Source organism: Ascaphus truei, chromosome 15 (genome assembly GCF_040206685.1).
Source record: "Ascaphus truei isolate aAscTru1 chromosome 15, aAscTru1.hap1, whole genome shotgun sequence".
NCBI classification, from domain to species: domain Eukaryota; kingdom Metazoa; phylum Chordata; class Amphibia; order Anura; family Ascaphidae; genus Ascaphus; species Ascaphus truei.
Genome location: NC_134497.1, coordinates 40,513,036 through 40,537,997, shown reverse-complemented (window position 1 = coordinate 40,537,997; position 24,962 = coordinate 40,513,036). Strand labels below are relative to the sequence as shown.

Here is a 24,962-nt window from a genome sequence, read left to right as displayed (position 1 = left end):
CGTTGTGAGCGAGGGGGGAGGAGCCTGGAGTTTACTGCTGAGCAGGAGGGCCGCGCTTCCCCTCTCCGGGAGCCGGCGCACGTGAGGGGGAGTGCAGGAGTCCCGGGCCGCGCCGCGCTTCCCCTCCGTTCCTCGTTGTGAGCGACGGGGGAGGAGCCTGGAGTTTGCTGCTGAGCAGGAGGGCCGCGCTTCCCCTCTCCGGGAGCGGCGCACGGTGAGGGTGATGGTGCGGCTGGGGATGTTGCGGAGCGTGGGGATTTGGGTGAGGTGGGGAGGGGGGAGAGAGTGAGGGGCACCGGGAGAGGAGGGGCACCGGGAGAGGAGGGGGGGGGATGTGTGGAAGGTGAGCTGCGGTCCAACTGACGGGGGAGAGTGAGGCCAAGCAACAGAGTGTGTGTGTGTGTGTGTGTGTGTCGTCACTCCGCCTCAGGCCAATGAGAGGTGTGGGGGCGGGCGGCCCAAGGGACCAATGAGATTTCCCCTAGGGACACAGGAAGATGCAGACAGGCATACAGTGCTTTCACAAATATATAATAAGATATATTATATATATATATATGTGTGTGTGTGTGTGTGTGTGTGTATGTTGGAAGACACAGAGATGTAGTAAGCCGATGAAGCCGATGTTTCGGCGAAACACGTAGCTCCCTCCAGCTGATTGTTTTTGATCCGCGGGGGCCTCCGTAGCAGTAGTGAGCAGCCGCACGCAGTTACTACATCTCCTTGCCTTCCGGACGCCGCGGCAAGGTTCTTGCTGCAGGACTCGCCACTTAACTACGGGCGCCGACCTGGGATTTTCTGTTATGTGAGTGAATTGTTTTTATACACCAATAAATGTATTGATTTGTGACTTACACAATTGCCTCACTACCTTTTTACCATCATACGAGGTAGCAACTGGGACGTTTGCCAAAGTGAGGATTCCCCTCGTCAGAGCCTTGACTGCTAGTGACCCCTGTTCCCTGCTGCCTTGATCGGTGTAGGAGGGTGGGACCATTGCAGATACCACTCTTAGGACCTGTACTTACACTGGGCCATGTGAGTATCGTGGATCACATATATTTATATTTACATTCCCCCCTCCTCCCTCCTTGAGCACCTAACCCGCCTAGAGGTTTTTATTCGTATCAGCATTGGTGCATTTGATTGTTTTAACCCCTTGCTCCCCCTGTTTCTCGTTTCATTCCTAATAATGGATCATCACAGGATGAGAGATGTTTAGGTGTAGACAATGTTAAAGATAGTATGATACCTTTGGTTTTAAGAGAAAATAATACCAATGAGGAGGAATTTGTGCATGATGAGATTTTATTTGATAGCATGATGGAGTTGATTGATGAAAATATACGGGTTACTAATATACAGACAGAGATAGCGATGAGAAGGAATCCTCCTCGTATTAATGATGAAGATACGATACAAGACCTTCTCAGTCTCTATATAGAAAGTGATAATGCTAAAAACATAACCCAAACAGCTCTAAAGCCGAAATCAGTTTTTTACCCTCATGAGTCAAAGGGTCCATATATTGAGCTTTTTGGCAAATTGGTCCAGAAAGATCTCAGGTCACTGTGTAATAATAGACGTGACTATATGACCCATAATAATCTCAGTCAAAATGAACGTCGAGCCCTTAAGGAATTAAATGCTAATGGCGATGTCATCATTGCGCCAAGCAGATAAAGGTGGGGGCACGGTTTTGCAAAATCGTGGGGATTATTTTAAAGAAGCTATGTGTCTTCTAAATGACAATAATTCTTACCAGAAATGTATTGGAGACCCCACCTTAAAGTATCAGCTAATCCTACAAGATTTTTTACAAAAAGCCCAAACAAGTGGCATTCTTTCAGGTAAAGAGTTCAGTTACATTTACAATGCCTTTCCTAATGTTCCGGTTCTATACCACATCCCCAAGATTCACAAATCCTTGGGGGATCCCCCTGGCCGTCCCATTGTGTCTGTAAAAGATTCCATAACATCTAATCTCTCACATTATCACCTCGTTAACACTTCATCATTATTATTTATTATTATTTATTTCATGCATTTATGGTTCATTTGTTATGGTTAGTTTGTATTTAATTTCATTAGACAGTGATAATTTTGTGTGCATGGAGACATGTATACATATACATATAATTATATGGTTATTTCATATAATACCTTTATTATTTTCCATATGTATGTCTGGTTTCAATAGACAGTGATTTTCTGTGAGTGTGCATGGAGACATGTATACATATTTATTTGTGTCATGAGCATTTTGTATTGTATAATTATTAGGCATTGATTGGAAGGTCAATATACACCAATGATAGCTCCCATTGGAAGAGGAATTGTCCGTCTTGCTATATAAGAGCAGCTATGGGGTGGTTTAGACATACCTCCTAAAGAAGCTTCATATTACACGAAACGCGTAGAGGTGACGTCATCACACAGCGGGGAGCGGCCGTGACGACGGGTGCTCGGCCGACGGCGGCGTTTCCCTTACTTTGCATGGGGTGCGGTCTCTGCTTGAATCCAATGTAAGCTCTGGTAACATCCAGCAAGATCCCAGGACTTTTTTTCACTATTAGACCAAGGGGTTTTTGATTCAGGGACCCCCTTTAGTGCTTTGTAATTGTGGAATTGTGGGTTCATGTGGATCCTTATTTTATGAAGTGAATTTTACTATGCATTGTTACTAAATTTGATATAAAGGTTATTATCTTTACTGACTGTTTTTTCCCTTTCCTGCGCTTTCTTTTTATTTGCATGTTTCGTTTCCACCCCGCTGATCACGGGAGAGTGAAAGCTGCAGAGGGAGACCACTAATTCTGAATCAAGGGGATCTAATGAGACTGCGCGCATTTTTTCTATTGTTATCCTCCATCCCCCTTTTTTTCACCCCCAACCACTCCCTTCCCTCCACATTATTGTAGTTGTTGTTTCGCGAGATATGATCTCCAGACCCTGCATTTGGGTATATTGTACAGCTGCTACAAATGTTGCCAAATATACCTTTATTGACTTATTCAAATTGATAATTGTCTATTATATCTATTTGCGTGCTGGGGCCCCTTTGTATATATATGATTCTTTCGGGGGTTCAGAGGTCCCCCCTGCCTCTGTGCACCAATTTATCTCCAGTTTATATTTATACCATTTAGTTATTTGTGGAGTGCTACCTAACAAACATACTTTCCTTATAAGCTAATGCCCACTGTTCATACAGCTTTTAAGCACAGCATAGGGTTAGATGCAAAGCCAGTAAAACCACTCACAGACAGCTATTTCGACCTTTTGAGTCTCATCAGTGTGAGGCTAGTTGTACAGGGAACAAGGAACATAAAACATGTATTATATTAAAAGCACTTTAATTCCAGGTAACGGTATGTCCCCCTCATACTTACTATCTACTATCAAAGGATTTGAAAAGATTTCTGCCACTTTAATTGGAGTTTTGCAGCTAGTGAGATTTCCTTTTAAATGGTTAAATATTAGGATCCACTTTAAATGTATGATCCACTACATCTATTCTCCCGGCCCTAATGCTGCACATGTTGTGCTAAACCCTTAATTTTTACAATGTACATCTACAGTTTACTTTCATCCTGAACTTTTTGTGATATGCCAACTTGCCTCTCCTGCATGACCTTTTGTAAGACAGTTTGTGTAACAGTGACTTTTTTGTCTCGTCTAGTACAAAGACAAGCACCAATAATCCACCCATGCCAACACTGCAAGGTTGCTTTTAGCAGTCAGGATTACCTCCTCACACATCTGAAGTTCAAACACCCAAATGAGTATATGGAAAAGATGAGGACAGAACAATCTTGCAACATTCCAATAAATATGACAGAAAATGCATCTTTCAACCAGTCAAATCACCTAATAAACAATGTAACTGCTTCTAATTCCCAAAAATATATATTACCAGCAGCCACAGGAAAAGATCTTGGAGAAAGTGGGAAGAGTCTGACTTGGTTATCAGACCAGAATCTACAGAAAAGGACTGCGGAGAGACCGCATGTATGTGGGGAATGTGGGAAGGGATTTAGTCATTCATCCAGCCTGAACACACACAAGAGGACACACACAGGGGAGAGACCGCATGTATGTGGGGAATGTGGGAAGGGATTTAGTGACATATCCAGCCTAATCAGTCACCGGAGGACACACAGTGGGGAGAGACCACATGTATGTGGGGAATGTGGGGAGGCATTTATTCGGTTATCCCACCTGAAAATACACAAGAGGACACACACAGGGGAGAAACCTCATGTATGTGGGGAATGTGGGAAGGGATTTAGTCATTCATCCAGCCTGAACACACACAAGAGGACACACACAGGTGAGGGACCGCATGTATGTGGGGAATGTGGAAAGGGATTTAGTCATTTATCCAGCCTGAACAGACACATGAGGACACACACAGGGGAGAGACCGCATGTATGTGGGGAATGTGGGAAGGGATTTAGTGTGTTATACCACCTGAACACACACATTATGATACACACAGGGGAGAGACCGCATGTATGTGGGGAATGTGGGAAGGGATTTAGTTTGTTAACCCACCTGAACAGACACATTAGGACACACACAGGGGAGAGACCGCATGTATGTGGAGAATGTGGGAAGGGATTTAGTCATTTATCCAGCCTGAACACACACAAGAGGATACACACAGGGGAGAGACCGCATGTTTGTGGGGAATGTGGGAAGAGATTTTGTGAGTTATCCCACCTGAACATACACAAGAGGACACACACAGGGGAGAGACCGCATGTATGTGGGGAATGTGGGAAGCGATTTAGTGTGTTATCCAGCCTAATCAGACACTGGAGGACACACACTGGGGAGAGACCACATGTATGTGGGGAATGTGGGAAGGGATTTAGTGACTTATCCAGCCTGGACAAACACAATAGGACACACACAGGATAGAGACCCCATGTATGTGGGGAATGTGGGAAGGGATTTGGTGATTTATCCAGCCTGAGGAGACACACAGGGGAGAGACCTATCTCTAAAGCCAGGCATGATTAGGGATAACTAGCGACTAAGACGCTCACATATAAGTGCACACATGTATCTGTGTTACGCTGAATCACAATGAAAAGTGATTTTTGTTTATGGTGCATAGAACGAGCTTTTTAAAGGGGTAAAATGTTATGTAATATATATATAATGGAAATATTATTGTATGCTCATTTGCATGTATTAGACAGGTCTGCAACCCCGCCTTTCACCATTATCACCCAGCACACAGCGCTTCCACTGCAGCAAGGGATTCTGGGAAATTACATGCAAATGGACACATAGTGCCACCTTTTGCTTCAAAACCATTAACATGGTTCCCTATAGGCTTAAGTTTGCTGCATGGTCACAGCTTTGAGCACAGCCAGGGTTAAGATGCATAGCCAGTAAACACACCCATGGACAGCTGTTTTGACCTTAATTGGTCTCATCAGTGTGGGGTTAGTTACACTGGCTATGCAAAATTGAAGCAGGAAAGGTTTTATCATACTTAGTTAAGTTATGGTGGGTAAAAAAAGTGACAAAAACCCTCCACAGCAAAGCAAATAACAAATGGAAATATTACTGTATGCTCATTTGCATGTCTTAGTCAGGTCTGCAACCCCACCTTTCACCATTATCACCCAGCACACAGCACTTCCACTGCAGCAAGGGATTCTGGGAAATGACATGCAAATTAGCACACTGTGACACTTTTTGCTTCAAAACCATTTTAAACATGGTTCCCTTTAGGCTTAAGCTTGCTGCATGTTCACAGCTATATATATATATATATATATATATATATACACAAAAACACAAAAAGAAAGTGCCCGATCCTAGTGCAATATGTTCAAAAAAATATACATTTATTTCCCTCAAAAATCCAACAAAATGCTAACTCACATACAACAGAATAAAAACAGCGTTTTATGAGGTATACTCATGCACCGGACGAGGATACAGCTACTCGGCTCACTCCGTGTCTTCACCGCATGGATTCGCAGTGCTCCACTGGGTCTCCGGAAGCGACACTGTGGTTCAGATAGTCCTCCGGAAACAAGACTGGCGTGTGACTAGATCCGGGTACAACTGTGTACCGTGTCTGAGCTGAAAATTGTAGCTTATAACGTTTTGTAAGTCCAGGATGCAAAAGGTGAGTACCCACATAAGCAACGCGACATACACCCTTGGGTGCATCCTGGACTTACAAAACGTTATAAGCTACAATTTTCAGCTCAGACACGGTACACAGTTGTACCCGCAACTAGTCACACGCCAGTCTTGTTTCCGGAGGACTATCTGAACCACAGGGTTGCTTCCTGAGTTCCTGCTGGACGGAGACCCAGTGGAGCACTGCGAATCCATGCGGTGAAGACACGGAGTGAGCTGAGTAGCTGTATCCTCGTCCGGTGCATGAGTATACCTCATAAAACGCTGTTTTTATTCTGTTGTTTGTGAGTTAGCATTTTGTTGGATTTTTGATGGAAATAAATGTATATTTTTTTGAACATATTGCACTAGGATTGGGCGCTTTCTTTTTGTGTTTTTGTACAGATTGGCTTGGAATTCGTTGGTTCCCTATGGAAGGCAGCATGTTCCTGTTTGCAGCAAGATCTTACTACTGATCCATCTACATTGGACTTTGTTTATTGGTTCATGCAATTGTATCCATAACTTTGTGGGTTTTTTTTTATTATTATTATCCCTTGTCCTATCCATTTGTTGGTATATGCTACTCTATTCAGCTTCATATAGACCAGCAACATTTAGACATACATATATATATATTCTTTTTTATAATTAATTTTTATATTTTATCTTGTTTGTTATATCATCGGTTTGATATTTATTATATTCACTATTATTTGGGTTATAATTTTATTATATTGTAATACATTTAGCTGGAGATCGGTTCACACTTTAAGGCGCAGTCTTGTTTGTTTTATATATAACTTAAATGTAGGTTATTTGTATCATTCTTATTGTTGTTTTATTTAAAGAAAAATTTCTTAATGTTTTATGTTTTCATGCTGTTGGTTCTAATAAAATGTGCTTTCCCCATTATGCTGAAGCTATCTGTAGTCTCATTTAGCTGTCAATCCGAATAGTTTTGCCGCTATCAATTGCCCGCCGGCATTAGGCCGCAGACAGACGCTCCACCACCAGCCGCTTCTAATGTAAGTGTTATTACTGTTTTGGGAAGGGGGTTTAGGGTAAGGGGTTCTAGGGTTGGGGGTTTTAGGGTAAGAGGGATCTTAGGATATAACGGTATACAATGTAAATACAAATATGTCTAAATACTTACATATTTCAACAGCTCACGCTAGCAAAATTAGGCTGCATCCACGCTGCCGCTGAGAGCGGTGACATCACCAACTCTCCACACATGAGCACAGGGTGTCCTGCATTGTTTTGCAAGCATGAGCGGGGGGGGGGCATGGATTGGGTCTATTTCTGTGTGTGTTTGTGTGGCTGTGTGTGTGTGTGCGCGCGTGTGTGCATTGACTGCTGCTGAGCGTGCTTCAGTCAACTTTGTTTGTCTCTCCAAGCGCCAAGCTTGGGAGCGCGTACACCCCCCAGTTTGTGCACCGCTGCATTCAATCAGAACACCCATTTACCCTCTCTCTGTCTCTCTCTATCTCTGTGTCCTTCTCTCTCTCCCTGTCTCTCTCCCCCCCTCTGTCTCTCTCCCGCCTCTGTCTCTCTCCCCCCTCTGCCTTTCCCCCCTCTGTCTCTCTCCTCCCCTCTGTCTCTCTCCCCCCCTCTGTCTCTCTCCCCCCCCCTCTGTCTCGCTCCCCCCCTCTTTCTCTCTCCCCCCCTGTCTCTCTCCCCCCCTCTGTCTCTCTCCCCCCCCTTCTGTCTCTCTCCCCCCCCCTCTGTCTCTCCCCCCTCTGTCTCTCTCCCCCCCCCTTCTGTCTCTCTCCCCCCTCTGTCTCTCTCTCCCCCTCTGTATCTCTCCCCCCTCTGTATCTCTCCCCCCTCTGTATCTCTCCCCCCTCTGTATCTCTCCCCCCTCTGTATCTCTCCCCCCTCTGTATCTCTCCCCCCTCTGTCTCTCTCCCCCCTCTATCTCTCTCCCCCCTCTGTCTCTCTCCCCCCCTCTGTCTCTCTCCCCCCGTCTCTGTCTCTCTCCCAGTCTCACTCCCAGTCTCACTCTCTGTCTCACTCTCTGTCTCACTCTCTGTCTCACTCTCTGTCTCACTCTCTGTCTCTCACTCTCTGTCTCTCACTCTCTGTTTCTCACTCTCTGTCTCTCACTCTGTCTCTCTCTCTCTCTGTCTGTCTCTGTCTGTCTGTCTCTCTCTGTCTGTCTCTCTCTCTCTCTGTCTGTCTCTCTCTCTCTCTGTCTGTCTCTCTCTCTCTCTCTGTCTTATCTTAACTGCCCTATTCTTACACCAAAATAACCTATACTGCTTTCTTCCAGATCTGACTCAAGTTTCACACGGGAGACCTTGGAAGACAGGTAGGGAACACCTCCCCTCCAGTATAGTACCTTGAGGGATTGCGGATCAGGTAAGATCCCAGAAGGGATTGCTGCTTTAGATATTGATCTCTGAGGAAGTAGCTCTGTTGCTACGAAACGCGTATGACTGTCACTCTTTTATATATTTTTTCATAGCCTGTGATCCTTCGGTAGAACCTAGTGTGTCTGCACCGCGTCTGACGCTCTGTATACACGACGCTCCATGGAGGAGACTGCGCGACTAGCAGTGACGTCATTGACTGGTGCACTGTATACCAAATCTCTACTGGAGTCCTGCATAGCGCTGTGGTATACAGAGTATCACATATGGACATTTTTCGAACTAGTCATCATTGGTATGTGACTGTTCCACTATAAGGACTTTCAATCTACCTCTGACATACATCTGATTGGTACGATACCATCCTGTTTGAGGGGGCGCCAGCTGTGAGACGGATTTCTGTTGCCAGGATTGAGAGGGGCCACCGCCACTGATGAGCCGTGACGACTCCTTGCTACCATCGCCACTACCTGCTGATTGGTAACCTCTGTGTTTATCACAGTCAATGCTTTTACCCTACTTATCTGATGTACGCAGATTACTTATTTTTTACTGATAGAATGTATCTTTATGTACCTCACCATGTGCGTTTTGCGCTGTTTTCTTGTTTGTTTCCCTAGTGCTTAGAGTGTGAGACTCTAATTGATACGGCTGCAGAAGCTTGTCTATTCACCTGTTACGGTTTTGGATTTATTATATATTAACTGTTTCCCTTTACTGGGTATCTGGGTATACACAACTGGTTGATTCAAGTCACTTTATGTGTCATATCACTGTGAAGATTAATTAGTTGCACACTTACAATCACTTTGTCTGTCCTCCAGTATAGTACCTTGAGGGATTGCGGATCAGGTAAGATCCCAGGCAGGATTGCTGCTTTAGATATTGTGAAGAGGGGAATCCAGACACTGGTTAATACGTTCAGAAGTCATTCACATCTGTTTTTTTTTTCCTGATTAGTGGGGTCAACACACACCACACACACACACACACACACACACACACACCTAATTGTAGTACTGTACAGTATAAGTGTAATACAATAAATAAACTGTTATGTATGTAGCCCCGGTAACAAATGGGGGCTATATATCTTTCTTCTACTGGTGTAAGTCCTGCAAAGGGCAGGCCGCCAGTAGTTATCATGGGTTTTCTCTGCTTCAATCACGACACGTGATTGGTGGAGGTAGGTCCCTTACTCTGTGTGCAGGCATGAGACACAGGGGAGGGCCTGCTGACATCATGAGGGGTGGGGCTGGCTAACCTTAGTACTGCCTGTTCCTGTAAGTGGCAAGTTAGTTCTGTTCTGGAATGGGAGCTGGAGGAGTTGGAGTGCCTGACTGAACAGTCATGATTAGAGTGAGATCTGTGCTAGGAGGAGAAACTCAGGGCCAGTCTGAGTAGAGCGGATAGCACTATAGGCAGTGGGCCAATGCCCCTCACCCTGCTCAGGGGGTGAGGGGGTGGATCTTGCCTCACCCAGAGGAAATTCCCTTGGGGTGGGTGTCGGGGTATTGGAGCCCCATACAGCCCATCCAGCAGGGGTACAACCTGGAGGAGAAGGAGTGGAGGAAAAGACCCTGTGTACATTTGGAAGCACTGCTGTGTATGACCTGCTGTGTACTACTACAGAAAGAATAAAGAGACATTGTTAAAAGCAGCAAAGACTGTGTGTGAGACTAAGATCTCTCGCCCTGGGACCAGGGCTTCTCTGGGAGGATCTTAACCTATTCCCTAGTTCTCGCCAGAGATGGAGGCTCTGCACCATTGCTAGAGAAGATGGAGGCATATACCCCATAAGCCTGTCCCTGTTATCCCCAATACCACTGCGGGAGACTCAGGCCCTCCTGTTCCTCACAGGTATGTACCACCATAGTACATGTAGCCAGCACTCAATACACCCTAGAGGTCCAGTCTGCGACAGGGGGGGGGGGATATGGGTTACATTTGGAGGCGCTGCTGAGATCCAGAACAGGACAGGCTTTCAGCGAAGCAGAGCGGGAAGAGTGAAGTGCACCTTCCAGGCAAGTACTGGAGAGAGTAGGGCATTTATGAATACCAGGGGTAGTCAGGGGAGCGTGGATTCCCGCACAGTATGCCCTGGGTGCCCTAAGAGGGTGTTGTAAGATGGGTGTGAGGCTATAGCTGTCTTAGTCCCTTGAGGCAGGTAGTGTGAGGCAACTGGGGGGGGTTAGCCTGTTAACTTGTCCAGGCACCATGGCCCAGGGCCCGCACTATGAGTGGCCAAAAGTAGGAGACGCCCGTACTCTAGGGAGATGCCCGGGTACACTAGCCAGCACCCACATAAAACACACCACAGAGTACTTGTAGGAACGGTCAGCGAGTGCGGTGCACAGACAAAGAGTTCTGCCTAGCCTGGGGTATGCCACATCATATCAGTGGGCAAAACAGTCAGAAAGAGCATGCAGAGAGCAGTCCGCAAGCAGTGTGAGAGCAGTTAGTGTCTAGGAACGAGTTGTGCACTAGACACTGAGAATAGTGAAATCATACATTTGGAGGGCTCATCAAAGATGGCGGCCGTCACTACATGTGCTCCGCGGAGCAAGCAAGAGTTAAAAATGGCGATAGCAGTGCCATCCACGGCCCAGCAGCTAGCAGCCGTCCCAAAATGGCGACTCCCGCCAATCCTGGATCACGCACGTGAAGCATGCAAGGAGACTGTCCGAGAAATGTGGAGAGAGATGTGCAGGGGTTTGGCGCCAAACCCAGATCCCCTGCAAAAGGAGCGGCGCGTAAGCCGAAAGCCCACCCACCTGTGCTGTGACTGGCCGACAGACAAAGCCATGTCACACTGAGAGAAGTGCCCCTCCTCTTGTTTCCACCAGAGGGAGGGGGCACTGCAAGAGTCAATCAGAAGCGTCCACTCCAGCGAAGGGAGGGACAGGAAGTGAGAGCGAGGAACTTCACTTCTGTCTGGCATTCGAAGAGCAAGGAGCTGAATTATTGAACTGTTCAACCCCTGCGTGCATAATGTCGGAGCTAAGCACAACTATCTTCCAACTCCCAGGAGGCTTCCTGGTGGTGGAGATCGAGGGCCGAGAGTATCTCTGGTGCCTGTGCGCCCACTGCAGGACGCCAGGACCGGCCGCAAGCACCAAAGCACGATGCCCTCAATGTGGCACGTACTACCTATGGCCTAACGAACCATGGCCCATACTAAAGACCCCTCCGGGTGCCTCTCCGGGAACCCTAATGGAGGTGGCGGAGACAACAGACTAGGCTGCCCTAGATCCCTGCCTCACCCCTGCAGTGGGAACCAAGGCCCAGCCAACTACAGAGCCGAGAGAAACTTCGGCGGAGAAGAGTGCGACCGCAGTGGAGGTACCGGAGCGGGCCCATTTTCGTACCACTACCCAATGGCGGTGCCGCAAAAGACCCAGGTGACTCCCTAGCGGAGGATCCGACCAAGTCATCTTCGGAGGAAGAAGATGGCGTCCCATCGGTGGCGATGCGCCTACCGGCGAACCACCCCAGCTGTAAGAAAGATGGCGGTCCACTTACCGGAGAGAGGGAGCAGACGAGTCCGGACACCCACCGACGGTGAGCGCTGGTGCGGCCTGAGGCCCGTAGAAGTCCCACAGCCGTGGTGATCCCAGTGCGGCGGAGACGGGATCCGAGACGGCTCCGGAGGAACCAAAGGTCATCAGCCGGCAGCGGAGCGGTAAGGAGACTCCACCACCCCCTTACTCCCGCCAGGCTAAGAAGGAACCTGCAGAGGATGAGAGAGAGAGGCTTGCGGCCTACCTGCCCGTACGCGGACCCGATGATCCATCACCGCCCCTTCCGGTCCTCGACGCAATTCCGGTGCGTGACCACGGAGCGGATGGAGATTCCGCGGGCGCCAACGATGACGTCACTTCTGGTTCTGGCTGGCATGGAGGCCCGGCGGCCATCTTTGTGGCCCAAGGAGACGCCTTGGCGGCTACACTTGCCAACCTTGACCGCGACGGCGTTCACAGAGGAACATGAAGCACGTTGGAGAGGGCAAACAAGAAAGTGCCCACTGGTCGCGGTATTACCCGCTTGCTGGACATTGATTCGGACATTGCTGTTGTCCCAGCCCCAACCCCTAGCGCCATTGCCCCGGCCCCGTCACGAGTTATGACACCCGGGACCTAGCGGGGATAAGTTAAGAAATTACCCCAAATATTCCAAAGATTTGAGGGATTGGGAATTGAGTGACGAAGGGTCTGATGGGGTGAAACCATATGCTAATGTGATACGTGTGCCTAACCCTGTACCTTTTTCTCCTGCGTCTAGAGGGAGGGCCCGAGGGTCCCATACTCCTGCAGAGACAGGGCCTGTAAGCCAAGTGGTTCATAAGATGAACTCCACCATCTACATCAATGCAAAAGGTAGACGCAGTTGCTCGCACTCTACAGAGGCGATCACGTCCGGTGTCTCATCCCAAGCTGAGTCCGAGATAGATACTGCTAGCCCCTTATCAGAGTATGAGCACTGTGACAAGTGGTGGGCACCCCTGTTCACTGGGTACCACAAAGGTATGGACTGCACCAGGTTCCTGTTAATTAGGAGCAACATAGTTGACCACTGGTGGGCGGTAGGTGCCTATACACCCCAGGAGGTGGCGGATGAGTTAGAGCACAGATACCAAGAGATAGAGCAGAAGATCATTCTTCCTAAGGGGCCTAGTATATTGTATGATGACATTGCTCCTGCAGAACCAGAGTTTTGGGTACTGCCAAGCAGGGCGGGCCACAGGAAGCTTTCCAAGTTGAGCCGGGCAGACAGAGCCATAGTGGCCAGGTATAGGCAGTCACACGGGTATGAGTTCCCTTATGTGCCTGAGCCCATAATGAGGGAGATAGAGGAGCACAGAGATAGCTGGCTCAGGGAGGTCGTGCAAGAGTACTTACAGACAAAGTTCGGTAAGGCGGGTTACCACAATGAAGACCGAATCAGTGAGGTGGTCCGGGCCTGGAGTGTGGGGAGATGCATATACATGCACAGTGTGATATACCAGCCAGAGTCTGGGTCGGTACAGCCCTACCACATTATTGTAACTGATCACAATGGGCGGGAGGTACAGAAGCCTGACCCAAGACATTATTAGTTAGGTTCTCCACGTTGGGAGGTACCTCTGCATTATACACCATCTGGGTAGATGGTCTGAGTTGTCTGCGCTAATGAACTGTGTTTTGTTTCCCAGATGTTCATCTGCAGGATGGTGCGGCTAAAGTTAGGTCCAAGTGGGGACCATTGGATTCCACCAAAGGGAGAATGTAGCCCCGGTAAGAAATGGGGGCTATATATCTTTCTTCTTCTGGTGTAAGTCCTGCTAAAGGCCGCCAGTAGTTATCATGGGTTTTCTCTGCTTCAAGCCCTGCCGTGATTGGTGGAGGTAGGTCCCTGACTCTGTGTGCAGGCATGAGAGACAGGGGAGGGCCTGCTGACATCATGAGGGGTGGGGCTGGCTAAACTTAGTACTGCCTGTTCCTGTAAGTGGCAAGTTCTGTTCAGTCCTGGGAGCTGGAGGAGTTGGAGTGCCTGACTGAACAATCATGATTAGAGTGAGACCTGTGCTAGGAGGAGAAACTCAGGCCCAGTCTGAGTAGAGCGAATAGCACTATAGGCGGTGAACCAATGCCCCTCACCCTGCTCAGGGGGTGAGGTGGGGATCTTGCCTCACTCAGATGAAATACCCTTGGGGTGGGTGTCGGGGTATTGGAGCCCCATACAGCCCATCCTGCAGGGGTACAACCTGGAGGAGAAGGAGTGGAGGAAAGACCCTGTGTAAATTTGGAAGCACTGCTGTGTATGACCTGCTGTGTACTACTACAGAAAGAATAAAGAGACATTGCTGCTTTTAACAAAGACTGTGTGTGAGACTAAGATCTGTCGCCCTGGGACCAGGGCTTCTCTGGGACGATCTTAACCTATTCCCTAGGTCTCGCCAGAGATGGAAGCGCTGCACCGTTGCTAGAGAAGATGGAGGCATATACCCCAGAAGCCTGTCCGTTATCCCCAATACCACCGCGAGAGACTCAGGTCCTCCTGTTCCTCACAGGTATGCACCACCATGGTACATGTAGCCATCCCTCAATACACCCTAGAGGTCCAGTCTGTGACCGGGGGGGGCGGGGGAATATGGGTTACATGTACAAAACGAATCCTGTTATTAGTTCTTACTAGGAATTTATTCAATTCTTTTTTTAAGGGGCGGGGCTAGGTAGCGAGATTTTTTGGTTGGGCGATTACATTGTTTTGTGGGGGGAGGGCATAATTTCTGTTGGCGGCCCTGATGGGGGAGAAGGTATAGAGTGAATGGGAAGAGGTAGAATTAATAATACAGCATAAATGTTGACTAATAAATGTATTAGATAAATATCATTATAATATTCATTTTTAGTAATATCATTTGTGGTATTAATACATTTTTTTCTGTCCCGCTTTTTCATTTTCAAAATCTGGTCACCCTATTATTGCATAATCTGTGAGCTGTTATTATTGGTTCCTGTTCGGGGTTCTCTCATATAATTGTGATCCTGTGCAGGTGGATGCGCTGCCACTTTATAGATTTGTTAACCCAAGCACCCAGTAGCGGAGGCTCATCTCTGTGAGCCTACAGGTAACGCCAGCACCAGCAGTCCCTTCATGCTAGAGGGAAAAAGGGCTACATTTGGCATCTTAAGAGTGATGCATTTAAAGTGATCATTTTAAGTGACAATAATAGTTAGACTATAGTTATATATTTACTTTCTTCATGCAAAACCAATAACCTCAGCTGATATGACATGGATCTAATTGCATTCTCTTTACAGGTATGTCCCTGATCATCTGCAAGTCCTGTTTTAAAAGAATTATCCTCCTGGCTTGTACTATTAATTTCTCTTGGTATGTCCCTGATCATCTGCAAGTCCTGTTTTAAAAGAATTATCCTCCTGGCTTGTACTATTAATTTCTCTTGGTATGTCCCTGATCATCTGCAAGTCCTGTTTTAAAAGAATTATCCTCCTTGCTTGTACTATTAATTTCTCTTGGTATGTTTGAATATCAAAAGGTGTTTATTTCCCCCCCTCTTCTGTGTACTGTTAATTGACCAACTGGAACAAGCTGATTTATTGGGGCGGGGGGAGGGTCATGTGACTGCTTTAGATGTATAAAACAAATATCCCCCTGCATTGGCAGGATAGCATTGGCATCTTAAGAGTCATGCATTTAAAGTGACAATAATAGTTAGACTATAGTTTGACTAGAGGTGACTGGTGACTGCATCTTTCTGCAAACTCTTTTACTCAAGGCAACAAACGGTGAGCTTTTATGACCACACTATGATCCCATGCTTGTTAACCTGCATATTTTAACTCCCCACCCCTTTACAACTTATTTCACTGCAGCCTCTCCCAAAACTGACTGCACAAAACACTGAAACCCTGAATTGACTCTAGCATTGCAATGCAGCAAAACATTTGACAAGGAACAGGCACACCCCTGCTGTTTAGTCTGCACACACTCACTTTGCTCACAACAGCTCCATGCAGCACTGCCTACCTCTGGCATAATGAACCTGCTATGTATTTTAACTTTTTTCTTTCTCCTGGCCTCATGGAGATGTTACTCCCTCTATCCACTATAAACTCATCCTTCCTGGCCGACACCCAACATCACCATACACCCTGGACTTCTCAAAAGCCTTGCACTATCTACTGAATGTTGGTGGAGAACTCTAAAAACCAGCACACCAACCACTGCTCACTCTAATGGCAAACACCACAAATTTACAACTTGCAAACAACTACCCAAATTTCTACTCATACTATTACTCTTTAGCAGGTGATATTGAACCTAACCCAGGTCCTCCCATTTCAACTCTGTCCCATGCCCCTGAGAATTCTACCTTTAAATTCCAAAAAGGGCTATCTGTCGCCCATATAAACATCCGGAGCCTGCTGCCCAAACTGGATGAATTAAGGGCATGGTGCCTTATGCATAAACCAAAAGTCATCGTTCTTACAGAAACATGGTTAACCCCTAAAACCCCTGAGGCAAATATCGCCATTCAGGGATACTCCATTTTTAGGAGAGATAGGTCAAAGAGAGGAGGAGGGGTTTTATTTTATATTGCAGACACATTACAATTTACACTGTTAAATTGCCCCCCAAGCCCACCCTCTTTTGAAATTCTAGTTGGCAAAATCTACCTCCCCTTTTCTAAGCCCATGTTGCTCGCTGGCATCTACCGCCCCCCTAAAATCCCTGACTGATATCACCCAATTTCTTGGCTCAATTTCCTCTCAGAATGAGAAGAGTGAGCTGCTAGTTCTTGTGGATTTCAACTTCAATTGGCTTGACCCTAAAAACCACAAAATCCAGATACAACTCAAGTCACTTAACCTATCACAACTCCTTTCCCAACCCACACGGACAAACCTGAAATCGCATAATCATTCTTTGCTAGACTGGATTCTCTCCTCAAACCCCAGCAGAATCCAATCCTCTGCATCCTTCCTGATATTTTCAGTGACCATGCAATAGTGTACTGTGTAAGGAAAATTAAACCGCCCCATTCAAACCCTAAAGTTCTCCTCACTAGAACATTTAAAAACTTTAACCCACAACAGTTTCTGGATGACCTTACCAACTGCCCATGGCACAGAATCGATTTAATTCCCGACCCTGATTCTGCTCTCGACTATTTCCAATCAGAGTTCTTAAAACTCTGCGATACCCATGCTCCACTACGCAAAATAAGGGTACGGGGCGCCCATCTTCCATGGGTTACAACTGACCTTATTGCACTCTACCAGCTCAGAGATACCTTGTGGAAAAGCTACAAAGTACAGTAACTGGCACTACCAAGGATCTCAATCACTACAGATGCATGCGGAATATGTGCACAAGGCAAACAAGGCACGCAAAAGCACAATATTACTCTGACAATCTCCACCAAAATACATCAAACCCAGCTAACTTCTTGAAGATTGTCAACAATATATTCCAGCCTCCTAACCATCAACAACCAAGTGGATATTACTCTGACAAACCCCACTGACATTGCAAATGCATTCAATTATTACTTTGTGGGGTGTGCCACTAACTTATTAGCGAAACGCAGCCCAAACCACAAATCTGAATCTCATCCTGGGAGTACACACATAGCCCCACCCTCTCCCAACACTGCCCACAATTTTCAATTTGGCCCAGTATCTGAAGAGGAGATTACACAATCGCTCCTCAAACTAAAACTAAGCAGCCAATGCGGACCTAACTTACTACAATCTAGTCGGTGGTTTGGGGTATGAGTCCCAACAACAGTGCCCAATCCAATTCTGAACTGTTAATCAATAACAGGTTTAAGTCCACATATCATGGTAGTAGGAAACTGATATAGCTAGGAGATAGAGTATTGGACCCAGTGCTATTTGAATGCAGCAAAGACACTGAGTATAATGATAATAGTCCACGTGTCAGAGTAAATGAAGGGTTAACATACCATTGATGTGTAGGATTCTGTCATACCGGACCCTTGTGCTGCAGCACTGTTCCTGGTCATCAAATCTCCATGTGAAGGAGAAATACAATACTCACAGATAGCTGATTCCTTTGCTGCGTGCAGCTCGCTCAATATTCAAGTAGAAGTAGAAATCCTAGGATTCCAGTGGTGCACAGCCAAGTAGAGTAGGGGACCAGCAAGGTGTGGGTTAAAATATATATTTATTGATACAACATGGTATAGGGGACACACACTCTGACGCGTTTCGGACTGGTATAGTCCTTAGTCATAGAGCTGATTCACGCCATTCATCCCCACACTCTTAAAGAACATACTCCGCCCCCCTGCGTCATCGCGCTGCCTGATTTTGGCGCGAAAATCGCCGAAGTACAACCTGATTGGCTGCTACTCACAGTGAATGGGATAGCTTGCTGCCGTGGGTATGTATCGAGAGGAGGGGAATGACGCGCGTCTAGCACCAGCGCGTACACCCCTCAGCTGATACAGGCAGCGTCGTTGCTAAGTGCTGTACTCAAACAATAACATTGGGCCATCTATCCCAGTGTATAACACATTGCTATGTATTGCTATGCGAGCTAGTAGGGGGAAACGGGGGGGGTGGACAAAAAGACATGTGGGGAGGAAAAAAGGATTAAAATTAGCATGATAAAACATGTTAAACTAAAAACATAGAAACATATAAAACATACAGAGACAATTAAACATTGTATAGCGAATCTAAAACTGAAATGGAGGTGACATATTCAGGTACAGGACAATAATTAATCTTCAATATTTCCATATAACCATATTCAATTAATATTCATGAGAACAATATAATGTATGTACTAATACATTTTTACTTGTTGTAGTAAATAAAGAAACCTGTATTACACTTGTCTATAAACATTGTACAATGCACAATATGGGGAGACTCATATTAAGCCAAATTGTCTTGAGGATATTGATTGAGACAATTAGTATATCTGATAAGCGAACAAAATAACAGGTCTCAAACGCAAACTAATCATATATATCAAATAGATAATAGTGGACACTCTCAAAATACAAAGCTCCACGGGGAAATAAGCTCCACGGGGCAGGGACCTGTGCCTGCAAAATGTCTCTGTAAAGCGCTATGTATAATTAGCAGCGCTATACAAAAACATGCTATTATTATTATTATTACATTACCTCAGTGGCTAACCGCTAAGGTAATGAAGGGAATTTGTGGATTTACCATGTGATGAATGCCCCTTTTGGGTGCTCGGATGTCGCCTTGAAGAGAGGGAATTGCATTTCTTTTTTTGGAACCACATTCCTTTTTTGGAAAAAATTAAAAAAGTGTAAATGTATGATGTATATGTGGGTAAAATAATAGAGAAGAACAAGAACACAGCGCACACCTCATAGTGTAGTATTAAAATTTACTTGACAAGAAAAAGAAAAAAACGCACTTACAAAAAATCAGTGCAATGTGAGCACTGAATATGAACACTCCAGCAGATTGGAAGTCAGGATTCGCTGCCCGGTTGTTCCTCCCTGTTCAGACGCGTCCGTCAGTTCCTGTGGATTGGGACTAGTTCTTCACAGTCCAGGGGACTCCCGCATTACGTGAGACTCGCGTCACCACGTCGTAACGTCACTGCTGCAATAGTAACCGGCACCACAACAACAAAGGGAGGAACTAGGAGGAGCTAGGAGAAGAATGGTGTTCTGAAAGTCTGCCAGCCTTTCTCCTGAGCCCTCCTTCGTTCTTCTCAAGCAGCTGCACCCTCTAGATTACCACGGTCTGCTACAGCTAACCAAAACCACCCTACGTGTTTCAAGGCATGTGCCTCTTCATCAGGGGTGTGGCTTTGGTTTGTGAGAATTACCTATATATACCCCTGCCTTATTTATATATGTTAAGGTGAAATACACAGAAATTGATAGTATAAAGAGTATAAAAAGTATAATACACTTCATTTAAATTTGGTATCCCTATGCATATGAGGCTGGAGCAATATACTTATAGAGTTAAAATGGAAGTGTGTACCAGCAGTATTACACATTAATAACATTCAATATTACAATAAGAACCATAGATATACATATACATTAATAGCAATAAGTAAATTAGAATAAAAGAGTCCCTCAGGTCCTCTAAAGATTAATTTAAAATACAATAATACCTTTAATAACAAAATATTACCATTAACTGCAGATCAAGTTTTACTCAATCGTTAACACATATTTCTCTTTTTATGATTCTCTATACAGAAGTTTATTAACTCCCTAATTCGCAGATATCAATTTAAAGAAAAGAGGCCAAATCAATCCCTTCATTGAGACCATTGGGGGATATTGTACCTACTTGGTGAATCCAAAAGGTCTCACGTTGTCGTAGTCTTAGGAATCTATCACCACCTTTAAGTCCTAATTTTACATGTTCTATCCCTATTAATTTCAGGCTACTGGGATCCATATTGTGTCTAATTTTAAAATGTCTTGACACTCCATGAGTAGTGACCCCCTTTCATAATGTTTCCCCTATGTTCTAAAAATCTTTGTTTAAGTGTGCGCTTAGTCCTTCCAACATATTGTAACCCACATCTACATTCTAAAAGATAAACCACACATTTTGTTTTACAATTAATAAAATCTTGAATGGGCTGGGTTGTATTAAATGTATTAGATTTAAAATAAACCTGATTATCCTGTACAAATTTACACGTAATGCACCTACCACTGCCTAAAACAAGATTAGATAAATTAAGAACTGTTGGAGGAGCACCTTTAAAAGGTTTTTATCAGTGCAGTGGTAGGTGCATTACGTGTAATTTTAAGAATTTTAATGACATTTTGAATAAAAGGATAGAGACGTTTGAAGAAGTCATTGATAATAAGGCCAAAAAATTCTTTAGGGATAAAATGGATTACAAAAATGGTCAACAAAGAAATTTGAGTACAAAAAATAAAGATATAAACAAAGAGAAAAATAAAAGAGAGAACATATAGGACATCAAACAATAGAGAGTGTCTAGTCCCAAGTCGTCTACACAATGAGTTGCCCCAGCTAATTCTAGAAGGCCTGAAACTAACACTGGGACACTCAGACCTCATTTTGGGTCTAGGTTCTCCCCCCTAAGGAGATTAGAATCCCATATAGGTCGTGGAGAACAAAGGCGTAATACAAGTTCAAATATGGGTGCGAGGCCTAAAACTCAGGTCAGTAAAAATAACAAAACAGTGGATAATTTACCTATGATTTGTACTCCCCAGGGGTCTTTTTTAGGAAGGGCAACAAGATCAAGGACAAGGGATATGCACAGAGAAAGACCTAGACAAACTAAGAAAGGAGCCTGCAAAGAAAGACTTCTTCAAACCCTGCAGGAAGTAAGTGTACATATACCAAAGACTAGGATGGGTAAAAGAGGAGGGAGAGAGAAAGGTGAGAAGCTACAAAATTTGGTATCCTAGTTAAGAAGTACTTAGAGAAATAGATATCTTCAATCTCTCATCTAACACATTAAATAATCAACATGCAAGTGCTCTTAAAAAAGGCTTATCCTTTGCACCCAGTAGTGCACTAAAGTTATTTTCTATTCATTGACCTTAACAAATTTGTAAGGAAAGTCACCTTGAAAAGACATTTCTCTAAAATGAGTATGTTAGACTTAGTCTCTGGTAAGCCCTTAGGATATAGGGTGAAATTATTCCAGAGAGCCCTCTGCTTCAGGGCGAGAGATTTCAGTCTCACACAGTCTTTTATGTAAAAGCAGCAATGTCTCTTTATTCTCAACAGCAGCAGTAGCACACAGCAGCACTCAGGTACACTGTACAGGTATTTCCTCCTTCTCCGTTCCCTCCAGAAGTACTCCATCAGAATGGGCTGTCTGGAGCTCCAATACTCCACACCTCCACCCCAAGGTAAAGGTCCTCAGGGTGAGGCTAGCTCTCCCCTCACCCCCTGCAGGGTGAGGGGCATTGGTCACCACAATAGAGTGCTATCAGTCCTATTCAATATGACATGAGTGTCTCCTCTCCTGTCACCTTCCACTCCAAGCCCAGACTGACTCTGCTCCAGAACTAGACTCCCAGAACACACAGGAGCAGCCCACTAAATAGAGACAGCCCTGCCCCTCATGATGTCAGCAGGCCCCTCCCCTGTGTCTCTTGCCTTCCACACAGAGTCAGTGGCTTACCTTCACCAATCAGGCCAGGGCTTTAAGCGAGGAAACCCATGATAACTACTGGCGGCCTGCCCTTAACAGGACTTACACCAGTTGGAGGATAGACATATAGCCCCCATTTCTTACCGGGGCTACACATAGTATAGCTTTTTTAGATCTGGTTTTATTTACAAATCAGGATTTAACCATACAAACGAAAACTTTTAATAAAGAGTTGGATTGCAATAAGTTTTTGGAAGCCACAAGCAATCACCATAAAAGATGGATTAAAAATATACCTTATTGCCAGTTTCAAAGGCTAAGGTGAAACTGTTCTAGAATGAATGATTTTATGACACAATCAGCACAATTAAAAGAGAAATTTCTAATGAAGGGACACAGTCTAACAGATATAGAAAAGGCTTTTAATAGGGCATTGCTTCTTGATCGTGATAGTGTCCTAACAAAAAACAAAATGACAATGGATAAGAATCAAGATGTACTTTTTATCACTAAATTCAATGGAGCTTCCAAACAGATAAAACATATTATGGATAAACATTGGAAGATTTTAAAGTGTGACGATATCCTGAACAAAATTCTCCCTGATCAATCTAAGGTTGTTTTTCGTAGAGCAAACACATTACAAACTATGTTAGCACCTACACACCCTAAAACAAGGTTAGATCAATTAAGAACTATTGGAGGAGCACCTTTAAAAGGTTTTTATCAGTGCAGTGGTAGGTGTATTATGTGTACATTAGTACAGGATAATCAGTTTTATTTTAAATCTAATAAATGTAATACAACCCATCCCATTCAAGATTGTATTAATTGTAAAACAAAATTTGTGGTTTATCTTTTAGAATGTGGATGTGGGTTACAATATGTCGGAAGGACTAAGCGCACACTTAAACAAAGATTTTTAGAACATAGGGGAAACATTATGAAAGGGGTCACAACTCATGGAGTGTCAAAACATTTTAAAATTAGACACAATATGGATCCTAGTAGCCTGAAAGTAATAGGGCTAGAACATGTAAAATTAGGTCTTAAAGGTGGTGATAGATTCTTAAGGCTACGACAACGTGAGACCTTTTTGGATTCACCAACTAGGTACAATATCCCCCAATGGTCTCAATGAAGGGATTGATTTGGCCTCTTTTCTTTCAATTGATATCTGCAAATTAGGGAATGAATAAACTTCTGTATAGAGAATCATAAAAGAGAAATATGTGTTAACTAGCTGAGAGACCCGGCGTTGCCCGTGAGTTAAATTTCCCGCTATGAGGGGGGGGGGGACAGTGGACATGTTTCTCTGCTCCCCCCTCTCTCTCCGCTCCTCCCCCCCCCCATGTGCAGCTCCGGTCCCCCACCCTACAGTGTCCGAGACACACACAGTGTCTGAGACACACACAGTGTCACACACACACACACACACACACACACAGTGTCACACACAGTGTCACACACACACACACACACACACACACACACACACACACACACACACACACACACACACACACACACACACACACACACACACACACACACACACACACACACACAGTGTCACACACACGCACAGTGTCACACACACACACAGTGTCACACACACACACACACAGTGTCACACACACACACACACACACACCTTCTTCCGGCCGCCGCCATCTTAGGCACTCGGCGCCTCGAGGCAGCTGCAGGCTGCCTGCCCACTGCCTGTCCCCCCGCCGGGGAGGAAGGTGAGCTGAGCGCCGGGGAGGGAAAGAGCTGAGCGCCAGGGAGGGAGGGAAAGAGCTGAGCACCGGGGAGGGAGGGAAAGAGCTGAGCGCCGGGGAGGGAGGGAAAGAGTTGAGCGCCAGGGAGGGAGGGAAAGAGCTGAGCGCCGGGGAGGGAGGGAAAGAGCTGAGCGCCGGGGAGGGAGGTGAGTGAGCGCCGGGGAGGGAGGTGAGTGTGCGCCGGGGAGGGAGGTGAGTGAGCGCCGGGGAGGGAGGTGAGTGTAATGAGGGGAGAGGAGAGAGAGTGTGTGTGTGTGTATGGCCGAGGGGGAAGAGAGTGGCAGTTGGGTGACGTCAGACCCACCAATCTGATTGGCCAGAGGCTGAGGACCAATCAGATTCACCGCAGCTAGTACCAACCTTTCGATTTTATATATTATACGATGATTGAGTAAAAGTTGATCTGCAGTTAATGGTAATATTTTGTTATTAAAGGTATTATTGTATTTTAAATTAATCTTTAGAGGACCTGAGGAACTCTTTTATTCTAATTTACTTATTGCTATTAATGTATATCAATGGTTCTTATTGTGATATTGAATGATATTATTGTGTAATACTGCTGGTATACACATACATTTTAACTACATAAATATATTGCTCCAGCCTCATATGCATAGGGATACCAAATTTAAATGAAGTGTCTTATACTTTTTATATTCTTTATACTATCAATTTCTGTGTATTTCACCTTAACATATGCAAATGAGGCAGGGTGTATATAGGTAATTCTCACAAACCAAAGCCACACCCCTTAATGAAGAGGCACATGCCTTGAAACACGTAGGGTGGTTTTGGTTAGCTGTAGCAGACAGTGGTAATTTAGAGGGTGCAGCTGCTTGAGAAGGAGAACGAAGGAGGGCTCGGGAGAAAGGCTGGCAGTCTTTCAGAACACATCATCCTCCTAGCTCCTCCTAGCTCCTCCTAGCTCCTCCTAGCCCCTCCCTGTGGTGTTGTGGTGCCGGGTGCTATTGCAGAAGTGACGTCACGACGTGGTGACGCGAGTCCCACGTGATGCGGACGT

General features: G+C 45.4%; 1 protein-coding gene across 3 annotated transcripts in view; it reads left to right on the top strand.

Moving 5' to 3' along the window:
• The window catches only part of LOC142466857 (uncharacterized), a 232,499-nt gene extending 226,683 nt beyond the window's left edge, over nt 1–5,816 (top strand). The window contains exons 1-3 of one of the 3 annotated variants that reach the window (XM_075572382.1): nt 326–1,038; nt 2,284–2,525; nt 3,683–5,816. In XM_075572382.1, coding sequence (XP_075428497.1) covers nt 3,790–4,926 — 1,137 coding nt within the window. In that variant the 5' untranslated portion in view covers nt 326–1,038; nt 2,284–2,525; nt 3,683–3,789 and the 3' untranslated portion in view covers nt 4,927–5,816. Of the gene's footprint in view, nt 1–325; nt 1,039–2,283; nt 2,526–3,682 lie in introns of those variants that run through there. The other 2 variants (XM_075572383.1, XM_075572384.1) reach the window with 2 other exon arrangements.
• The last annotated feature ends 19,146 nt before the right edge of the window (nt 5,817–24,962 follow it).